Source organism: Melanotaenia boesemani, chromosome 24, assembly GCF_017639745.1.
Source record: "Melanotaenia boesemani isolate fMelBoe1 chromosome 24, fMelBoe1.pri, whole genome shotgun sequence".
Taxonomy (NCBI): Eukaryota; Metazoa; Chordata; class Actinopteri; order Atheriniformes; family Melanotaeniidae; genus Melanotaenia; species Melanotaenia boesemani.
Genome location: NC_055705.1, coordinates 8,731,916 through 8,743,058, shown reverse-complemented (window position 1 = coordinate 8,743,058; position 11,143 = coordinate 8,731,916). Strand labels below are relative to the sequence as shown.

General features: G+C 39.8%; 1 protein-coding gene across 1 annotated transcript; it reads right to left on the bottom strand.

Annotated features, from left to right (window-relative positions):
- Nucleotides 1-3,371: 3,371 nt before the first annotated feature.
- On the bottom strand, nucleotides 3,372-9,503 carry slc19a2 (solute carrier family 19 member 2). Its single transcript, XM_041978568.1, has 6 exons — nucleotides 9,305-9,503; nucleotides 7,318-7,851; nucleotides 6,997-7,243; nucleotides 6,717-6,909; nucleotides 5,026-5,167; nucleotides 3,372-4,947 (listed from the first exon to the last, which is right to left on the bottom strand). Exons 1-6 carry the CDS (start codon nucleotides 9,425-9,427, stop codon nucleotides 4,735-4,737), a joined length of 1,452 nt encoding a protein of 483 aa, XP_041834502.1. The 5' UTR covers nucleotides 9,428-9,503; the 3' UTR covers nucleotides 3,372-4,734.
- Nucleotides 9,504-11,143: the final 1,640 nt, after the last annotated feature.

The following is an 11,143-nucleotide window of genomic DNA, read 5'->3' as shown; positions in this document are numbered from 1 at the left end:
GACTCCCCATGCCACCTGCCACTTCTGCAAGCTCCTTCCCCTGGAGGAGAAGCAATTTTTTTTCCACAGCTATGGCTGAAAACATCTTTCCTGCTGCAGAATATGACCTAGACACAGCTATTTGATGCTGGGCAGGAGTCGGACAACCCCTTCCCGCCCCACGATCCTTATGCCTCCTGCCCTGGCGAGCCCTCAGCTTCCAGGGTCCCCATATCAGGCTCCACATCCCTTCCCACCATTGAGGCATGGCTGCATCATCATCATCGAGAAAGCTGCAAGTTTTTAAAAACCTCACGATTCAGTCGGCGCAGGCTCCACCTCCACCAAACAACAAGGCAGGAAGATTTTTTCTCTGAGCATACTGGCTGCCATGATCCGGTCTGGCTCCGTTTCCCGCCATCAAAGCATACCAGTCTGGTGCAGCTGCTGAACCAGGGAAGCTCAGGGCACCTGTGTCCATATACACCCCAAACACCAAAGGTGGAGGGCTTCTTGAACAAGGTTTCCCACCCATTCCACTGTTGGAGGCGAGCCTGTCCTCTGCCTTAGGCGTTAAGACTGCACAATACCACGGACCAGCACACTGTTCGTTTCTTCGACCAGTCGCGCAAGTGTGCTCATCAAGCCTCTGCAGCAGCAAACAACATTGCACTGCTGGCTTATAATATCACCAAGAAGGCAGAGGAGCCTGATCTCCTCCTTGACCAGGCCGAACATATGGCCAACGCAGCCAGTGCCGTCCTAAACGTCTGTGGCCACAGTGAAAAACCTGCTTCTGTCTGTTGGCATATGGAGAAGTTGTCTTTTCCCCACTCTGCTGCTCACGTTTAGACCTTCGACGTGGCATCTCGCAGTTTCATTGTTCCAGCTTTGCCCTGATGCAGAGCATCTGTACAGGGGTTGTTGTGCTGCATCGTTACGCATGATCCAGTGGCTGGACTTGGAAACTTTCTGGGTTATTACTTGTAGGTGTGTTTATGCTTGTGGTACTGAATGAACCCAGTGAGGCATAGACTACATCCTGCTTTGCCTTTAACCCACCAGCAATAGCCTTAAAGTGCGAAGCCTATAAGAAATATAATGTAACCCCTGCCTCTATGGGTATAGGCTCCTTAAACGGCTGAAGAAAAAGCTGTTTCTTGTCCCAATATATACTCGAGGTGGGACCCACCAAACAAAGCAGAGATAGTTTTCCACTTCATGGACTGATTATTTATTGTGGTTATCTTTAAAAACTTATTTGGTAGATTCATTTTTAGTGCTTCAGGTTCTCAGTGGATGCACAACTTCATTTTCTGCAACTACAGTGCACAGCTGTTTTTCTAAAGATTTGTTTTTTTTTAATGTTGGGTTTCTTAAAAGCAAGTTTTTGACCTTAAGGCACACAACCCCCTCCCCAAAAAACAAAACAAAAAAAATAAATAAAAAAGGCAGCTCAGACCGAGTTTTCATGTATACATGAACACTGCTTATAACCACGGATATCTTTATATTACAAATATAAACTTTATCTTAATAATACAATAGATAGAACAGAAGAGCTACTGTACAGCTACCTGTACCGTAGAAGTAAACAGAATTTAAAAAGCTTACAGTGCATCAGGAAGGTATTAATAGCAGTTCTCTGGTTGACGATAGGGGGTAATTGTTGCTGACGGTGGCTCAGGGGGGATGGGGGAACCGCCACGCACAATTTAGAGGGGAGAGGATCTTCTTTCTAAATAATTTTAAAAACTGAAAATGGTCTCATGTACCATAAAAAGGATGTAGCAGCAACAGGGGACCCGCCCAAAAAAACCGGCATTTTGAATGACTAGATTCTGTTCTCGGAGATCGCCCGGTTAACCAAACAGCCGGTTTTTTAACTCCACCACAGTTGCATCCATCCTCCTGCCATGGAGGTTGAGAATAAGGCTGCAGCATAAAACATGGCAGCAGTGAAGCGTTGCAAGTTCTTTCCGGATGCACTTCAAAGTGTTTTAGTGAAGTTAAAAGTGCATAAAAGATTTTTTTTTCATTAAATGTTGAAAATAAAATCAAAGCTCTAAAGGAAAGTGGAACTGCTGAAAAACAACTCTGTAAATCTTACGTGTTTCAAGCTTTTCTCTAATATAAAGGATCTAATAAGAGCAGCTGCCAGCAGCCAGTAAAAGTTTCCATTAACTTCCCCAGTTGGTGATTAACAGAAATATTTGTACCAGTGTAAGATATCTGATTTGTAAATAAATGATTTTAGTGTTGATTATCAGGCTGGAAATTACAAACCCTAAAAAGATGGGAAGATATTGTGTTGCTTGACTCACTGACTGGAAGAAAGACCCAGAGCATCACACTCCCACCGCCATGCTAAGTCCTGCAGATTAAATTCTTTGTTCTGAAAACAACTTCTTCCTTTGACTAACTGAATGCTGAATATGTGTTGAAACAACTTTACTTCCTCCTGATATAGACACGTTAACATGCTGATGTTCAGCTTAAAAAAACTGTTGCTTAAAATGAATGGAAAATGTGTGTAAAATGAAGCCCTTTAACGCAGGCACACTTTTACATAGAAACTTCATTTTAAGTTTAAACAGTTCATAATAGATACAACTTTTGGTGTCTGAAACAGTATTTTGATATAGTTTACGGTTTTGACATGCAGTTTAAGTTTTATTGAATTTCAGAAATTGCCATAAAGACTCCACAGGATGATGTCCCGCATTAAATTTGCCATTCAAAACTTTTCTGAAAATTTCTCAGACAAACTTGTTTCATGTCCAAAGTTTCTCCTGCACGTATAAATTTTATACATCAAAATGTAGAGTACGCCCACCACCGGCTCCATTGACTTCCATTCATTTTTGCCTCATGTTTTTCTCCACTAATCAGGAGGTGAGGGGTGTTTTTAACCTGCCATAAAAACGTACGTAACATCATTAAATTTACATCCCGTGTTCAGCAGACCCGTCTGCTGCTCACAGCTTTCAATACAACTTATCATTTTTGAACAGTGACTGTTTGATGAATGTGACAAGTCTGAAATTAACTAAAATCTGAGACTTTAGTCCTGTTTTCACCGGCAGGTGCGGGTCGGGAGACTTTTTTGTGTTTCCACACACTGTTTTTGTGTTTCACACATGTGAGACCTGGCATAAACAAAAGCAGAAATGGTTCCTTGTTTAAAGCAACATATTTACTTTTGGCGTTATGAAGCACAGCGGAGAAGAAAGAACAAACTGCTGGATGACGCCATTCTCCTCCATTCTACTTTAACCCTTGTGGGAAACACTAATTAATATCCTTTCGGGTCGTCGGAAGACAAAAAAGTCCTCTTCCAAAAACTGCTATTAAAAAATTATGAAATAGTATTTTTACCACTTTTTTTTTGGTCAGATGTTTTGATCATCTTCAGATCTAATCAAAAATACCAAATATTAGATCATTCAAATTATTTTTAACCCTTTAAATGCCAATTTTATTCATTTTTAGTATATTTTTAGTATTTAAGACTGATCTTAAAATCTATTATATGCGAAAAAAAATCCTTTTTTCTGCTTTAAGTTTTATTAAAACAATGACTTTGTGCTGGAAAATTGGCATTTAAAGGGTTAAAAATAATTCAAATGATCTAATGTTTGGTATTTCTGATTAGGTCTGAAGATGACTAAAACATCTGAGTAAAAAAAAAAAGTTGTAAAAAATATTATTCTGTAATTTTTTAATAGCAGTTTTTTAAGAGGGGACTTTTTTTTTCCTTCAATGACCTGAAATGATTTGTTAAATTTGTCCCCAGTGACCTGATGACCTCTGAATAAAATTAAAATTGGAATATCAAAGTTCTTCAAAAGAAACGCTTTCTTACAAATAAATCATACCATTTGGGGCAACACAACAAAAATGGTGGCCAAAAGTTGAGCAAAAAATTACCAAAAGGGACAAAAAAAGTCCCTGATTATCCATAAGGGTTAACGAAGGCGCTGCGATGGCGTCATGCTATTACGTAGCTGAGGCATCTATCGCTATCCAGCTAATGCTCCGCCTCTCAGGTGGGGTTATGGTTGGCTGTGGAAATGCAACGAGATTACAGTTTACGACCCATATCCGCACCTGTTGGTGGAAACAAGGCTTTTGTGACTATTATTGGGCGTCTCGGTGGGGAGAGAAAAGGCTCTGTTGTCATGGCGATACTAAGATCAGGCTCAGTTCTGTGTGTCTCTTTGGAATCACACACACACCTCCCATTTACAGTCCCATGTAGTGATACACAGCAACAACATACATCTAATGAACCAACCACAGCCATACACACACAAGTCTATGACACATTGCGAGGACATGTCAAGCACATAAATACGTAAATATATGTTACTGTGTATAAGACATATCCTCACAATTATATAAGTCCCTCCTCCCTCCCTATAAAGTCATTTAGTACTGCCAAAAAAAAAAAAAAAAAAAAAAAAAATCCATCATGGCTGCCTGTGTATGACATGTACCTTCAAATCCCTGTTTAATGTCTTTGTCTTGAGTGATGGGTATGAATCATTTGAATGAGGTATGTTAAATAAAAATAAATAAAAAGCAACTTTATCACTAGTTCTTTTTACAAAACGTCTCATCTTTTGTTGTTTGATATTTCCAGCCAGAACACACGCTGGTTAAATTAAATTAATGTAATTTATACATTAAGCCATCAGCTTCCACTGCAACTGAAATGGTGATTTTTTTTCCCACCTCGAGGCGTTACTTTCCTCATCCAGTGTTCTTACTGAGAGAAGCTGATGGGTTTCCTTGCATGCTTGTGCAGGAGCTGACGTCACCATTCAGAGGAGAGTTTGACTCTGCTTCTGCTTGAATATCAGCCATAACGTCCTCCTTATGGCGCCTCTTAGAGGCCAGAGTGCAGAGTCCGGCGAGGAGGAAGATCACAGAGATGACCGCGAAGTAAGTGCCATAGATGAGAAACTGAGGAGGAAACATCCGTCAGACACACAGTAAACTCATCAAGGTAACAAAAAGGAGGTGGCAGCTGTGATTCCTCACCTGAGTGAAAACATCGAGGCCCAGACCAGCTGAGTCGACGACCACCAGAGTGAGGAGAGACTGCAGCAGCAGAGCGCCGAAAGTGTTGACTCCAAACACCAGAGCATATCGCTGCATGTTGAGACTGGCAGCGATCTGATATCTGAAGGTCAGAGAGAAGCAGCGGGAGCAGAGTTCACTTCAAAAACTCAGGGGAGTGATTAAAAAGGCTGCCAATAAATCCTCCCACACAACCATCTATTATTTATTTGATCTTATGTTTCATTCTTCATCATGACTCAGCAGAATTCCCAACTAAAGACACACAGGCACACAAAGAGTGAGGTTTCAATACGAGAAAAACCGAATAGAAACAAAGGTCACACTAACATTTCATTAGACCGCCTTCAGCTTTGATTACAGGACCAGTGTGACATGATTTGGAAAAACTTCTGCAATCTCACAACATTTATTTCCATCTAGAGTGACATTGACTTTTCTCCAGTCCAGCTTTCTGTCTGTTCCAGCAGGGAAACATGTAATCAGATATATTTCCCTCTGTGTTTAGAAAGAAAGCAGCTTTCATATTCATCCTGCTGACTTTTCACCTTTTAATACATCCTAAATGTCCATCCTTCTTTGTCATAGTGTTTTACTTTATAACATTAATATTTAAGTAGAAATTTACTAGAAATACTTTAACTGAAACAAACTGCCAGTGGAGATTAAACCTTCACCAAATGTAGACATTTTTAAATCCAGGTTAAAAACATTTCTTTTCTCATGTGTATATGCATGAAACCTGCATGTTAACTTTTTTTTACTTAACTTGCTTTTAATCATTTTAATGTAATTTATTATTTTATTGTGATTGTGTGTTGATGCCTTTTACTATTTCTAAATATCTGTAATGCTTTTCTTTTGTTTTATGTAAAGCACTTTGAATTGTCCTGTACATGAAATGTACTGTACAAATAAACTGCCTTTTCTTGCTATTATGTAAAGAGAAACCTGCTGTTAGAAAGCAACTTAGTTTTTACAAATAAGGGTTTTTAAACAAAGTTATTGCACTTTTCTTTCATTTTACTATAAAAGTTGCCCAGTATTAACTAAAACCAAACCAACCTTAACTAAACAAAAAAACTTTATATGTTAAAGGATTAGATTTACAATTACAGTTATTTTTTGCCATGTGCACTCAAACCCATTCCTTACAAATATATTCAAATTCCTGGTGTAGCCTCTTCTGATGCTACTTCCAGCAGGATAAAGCACCATGTCACAAAGCTCAGATCATCTCCACCTGCTTTCTAGAACATGACAATGAGTTCACTGGACTCCAACGTTCTCCACAGTCAGCAGATCTCAGTCCAGTAGAGCAGCTTTAAGATGTGGTGGAACGGGAGATTCTCATCATGGATGCAGCCGACAAACCTGCAGCAACTGTGTGATGCTGTCATGTCAATATGGAGCAAAACCTCTGAGGAAGGTTTCCATCACCTGGTTTGATCTTTGACACCAAGAATCAAGGAAAAAGGGGTCCAACCTGGTTCTAGCAAGGTGGACCTGATAAAGTGGCCAGTGAGTGTAAATATTCATTTGCGGCTAATATTTCTTTTAAATTCTTTAAACTTCTAAACGTTTCAGATAATTATAATAATAAAAAAAAACCTTGCTTGTCTAAAATGTATTCAACACCAGACTGTACTCACGTTGCCACGGTGATGAGCAGCATGTAGGTGGCTCTGAAGAGGATATATGAGCCGTAAGAAACCCAGATGTTCTCCAACAGGTTCATCAGAAACACACACACAGCCATGAGCATGGAGAGCAAACACAAAGCCAGCTCCCCCCACTGAGCCCAGGACACTGGGAGGCAGCCCACCAGCAGAGCTGCCAGAGCTCCTGCAGACCAACAACAATAACAACTTTACTTTTTCAATAATAATATTTCCAACTAAAAGATAGAAGAATGGAGGGATGAAGCCTGACCGAGCAGCGTGGACGCCGTCTCCACGTAGCCGTTGTAGATTTCGTAATCTTGTGACGGCCGAATTTTCTCCCACAAAGGCTGAGCGTAGTTGATGATCTGGAAGTAGCCGCAGGTGGCCAGAGCCCACCACACCGACCAGGCCAGCAGGGGGCGACATCTGTAGCACTGCACAAAGTCCCTGAAGAGCATCCGCAGCACATCTACAAGACCACTGCTGCTTCTTCCTGCCTCAGATGGCCTGGATATCTGAAAATACAAGGATTCATCCAGTAAAAAGATTATACCTCAGTTTGACCTGGATGAGGCAGCTGGTTTCTCACCATGGGCATGTGGACGTCTGAATCCTGCTCCCTCTCTGTTTGGGAAGCGCTGCATGGTCTGTTTTCCGCTGCTCCCAGACTTTTGTGGAAAAATAAGCTCCTTTTGGGCATGGGGAGAAACCAGGGGGCAACAAAGGCCACGCTGGCCGACACCAGAGAGACGATGACGAGGTGGACCAGCTCAGCTTGGGCCACAGAGAGCAAGAGCTGACCGGTCAGAGAACCAGCAGCCGATCCAAACAAAGTGATGCTGCGGCAGTAACTGGTCACTCTCTGGTAGTGTGATGAGTCCACCACGCTGTAGATGTAGGAGTAATACGCCACATCGGAAGCCGTGGCGAGTCCGAAGAAAAACTCCAGCAGCTGCATGGCCAGCATGCCTTGAGCCTTCCACAGCATGGCGTAGGTGACCACCAGGCTGGTGGCCTGCAGCACCAACACAGGCTTATAGCACAGGTAGTCTGTGGCCAGGAAGATGGGGAACAGGAGGACCAGGTAGGAGTACGTCCAAATGGGATAGATTTCATTGACAACCTGCAGATAACACAAGAGTTACACTGAGACATAAAACCAAGCAGCGACATGGACCAGATCCTGTTACGCAGGATGAAACCAGTTCGATATAAAAGAAGTAAGATTACAACCAAATCTAAAGATTTTTCAAGTCAAGAAGTAATTATGCTGAAGTTGGTTTTTTTTTCACAACATATATAAAGAACCATTTCACTGCTTTTTTGTTTGGGACCTTAACCTCATCGTACCTGGTTCTGTTCATCAAGTTCAAGACTTCTGCATAGCATGTAGAGTATCTAAAAACATAATTTCTAATGAGTATACATTTATTCTATTTGTGAAAATGCAAATATACGCCATTCTATGTTCTTATGTTTTGTATTTTTACCACAACATCTTCAGCTGAGCTGTGCTTTATACTGATTTGTTATAAAATAACACATTTGTAAATGAAAATTGTTAATTGCATAAATGAATAAAGTTGAGTTGACGCAGTTGGTTTCCACTTTAACAACTCTGAACTCATATTAATCCAAATGTTACGAGAAGCATAAAGCTGGTAAATGCCATATTTTGGCAGTTTCCTAAAAAGGAGAATAGCTTCATAAATCAGAAATGGTGTGTTAATTAATTTATATCATCTGCAGAATAATTCAGTCAACATTTGAACATCTTAAGTCTCATCGCTTTTGAACAGGACCTGGTCTAATGGGGTTTAGATTAAAAATACCATTAATTGGCCCTAATTTCCATTTTTACAAATAAATAATAAATGTTTTATGAACCAGAAACTGTGTTTTATAGCATTTATATCTTTTGAAAAATAATTTGGTCAACATTTGAAAAGCTCAAGAGTCAAAAGTTCTTTTTAAAAAAAAATAAAATATGATCTAATAAAGAAGAAGAAGAAAAAAAGCTGTGACATGACCTCCACTTTATTTCTGGACAGTTTAATTTCTACTGAAGCAAAACTTATATAACTAAAAAGTTAAACTTTTTTATTTAGAGTAAATCTGCTCACTACAAGATTTAAAAGGATGCAGTGTTGGTGAAATAATCAGAAAAAAATCTGGATCATGTGAAGTCTAATTCATCATTAACTAAAGCATGAAAACTTTGTTTTCAGTTTAATGGAGGCAGTTATTTAGAGCAGATTAAGCAGACGGCTCGACATTTTTCACAAGATTATTGTGTCTGAATCAGATTTGTTTTCAGCACATTTACTCCTAGAAGTTCAACAACATAAAACACAAACTCCAAAATGACATTCAATGACTTACAGAAACCTGCACGAGGCAACTTTCACGCATAAAAAAGAAATGCTTAAGAAATGCACAACCTAGATAATGATGTATCCGGGGTTATTCACTTATTTAGAAGCTACAAAAGAATAAATACACGAAAATAATTATTCCTAACCCAGTTCAAATGTGACCCCAGATTTCGTAAGCTAACCGATTAGTAGCTAGCTTACTTGAGTTTCCGTCAGGTTCTTGTTTGGTCCCATCAGGTAGGCGGTGAGAAACGGTTCCAGGGGCCGCAGGTTGGAGAAAAATCCATAAACACAGAGCAGGAAAGTTGGATAAAGTACAGACATACTGGACCGAGTACGACCTCCACACGCCGCTAAGGTTTCTTCTTCTTGGCATTTAGGAAACAGCGAGCTGGTGCATTACGGCCAACCAGAGAACTCGACTGGTACGATGCTTTCTTCTTCTTCTCTGATTTAGTTGTCTGTAAGTGAATTGTCGGATTTCAGGCACACTGCCGCCACCTGCCGGCTACCGTTTGAATAGCACATTTTATGAACAAGACAATTCAAAGTGCTTTACATAAAACATAAAAAGTATTGCAGATGGTGCAAAGAAAGCAATAAAAAGTAGTAAAAGGCAGTAATAAATAGCATAAATCCCAATAAAATAAAGGATTACAGGTGCATGAGAAAATAAATGTTTTTAACCTGGATTTAAAAGTGTTAATATTTGGTAAAGTTTAATCTCCACTGGTAGTTTTTTCCACTTGTTTTCAGCAAAACAGCTAAATGCTGCTTCTCCATGTTTAGTCTGGACTCTGGTCTGGACTGGTTGACCAGAGTCTTTGGATCTCAGAGCTCTGCTAGGTTTATATTTTCTGAACATATTACAGATGTATTCTGGGCCTAAACCATTCTGGGATTTGTAAACAATCAGAAGGGTTTTAAAATCTATTCTGTGACTGACAGGAAGCCAGTGTAAAGATTTCAAAACTGGTGTGATGTGTTCAGATCTCTTAGTCCTGGTTAAAACTCTAGCAGCAGCGTTTTAGATTTTTAGGAAGTCCTGTTAAAAGACCATTACAGTAATCCAGCCTACTGGAGATGAATGCATGGATGAGTTTCTCTTGGTCTTTCTGGGAGACTAGACTTTTAATTCTGTTGATGTTTCTGAGCTGGTAAAAAGCTTCTTAGTGAAGCTTTGATGTGGCTGCTGAAAGTCAGATCTGAGTCTATCAACACTCCAAGGTTACGAACTTGGTCTGTGATTTTAAGAGCCTGAGTCTCCAGGTGTTTACCAATGCTGACCCTCTTCTCTTTGCTACCAAACAGAATAATCTCAGTTTTGTCTTCATTTAATTGTAGAAAATTCTCCTTTATCCAGGTGTTTATTTGCTCCAGACACTGACACAATAAGTCTATTGGGCTGCAGTCATCTGGTGACAGAGACACATAAAGTTGTGTATCGTCTGCATAACTTTGATAATTAATGTATAGTTCTGCAAAGGGAGCATATACAAGTTGAACAGTATCAAACGCAGCACTGAGAACCAACAGAACCAGGACTGATACTTGAACAGAATCAGTATTCAACCTAATGTCATTTAACACTTTGACCAGAGCTGTTTCAGTGCTGTGATGAGGTCGGAAGCCGGACTGAAATTTATCAAGATTTCCACTTTCATTTAAAAAGTCATTAAGCTGGTGAAATACAACTTTCTCAGTAATCTTGGAAATAAAAGAGGTTAGAGACAGGTCTATAGTTGTTCACAGAGGCGTCCAGAGGAGTGGCTTAATGACAGACATCTTTAATGTCTGATGCCAGTGAGGTATATGTAGGAGATTTGTAAGTTTTTCAGTCACAGCAAACAGTGTGAGAAATGTTGACATTCTTGTTAATCTTTTCAGATAAATGCAGCTGTCTGGCCTTGCACAGCTCAATGTTATAGTTAGGCAGGCTTTGTTTCTACAGCTCAGAGTGAATTTGAAGTTTTGTATTCTGCCACTGCAAAGAAATAATGCTTCAAGAAAAAATACGATGTTCTCAGGATTTTAGCCCAC

Coding starts and splice junctions, on each gene's coding strand:
- slc19a2 (XM_041978568.1), bottom strand. CDS start 9,427: ATGTCTGTACTTTATCCAACTTTCCTGCTCTGTGTTTATGGATTTTTC. Junction 7,244..7,317: donor CAGACGTCCACATGCCCATG/GTGAGAAACCAG, acceptor TTGTATTTTCAG/ATATCCAGGCCATCTGAGGC. Junction 5,168..6,716: donor CTGCTCATCACCGTGGCAAC/GTGAGTACAGTC, acceptor TCTGACCTTCAG/ATATCAGATCGCTGCCAGTC.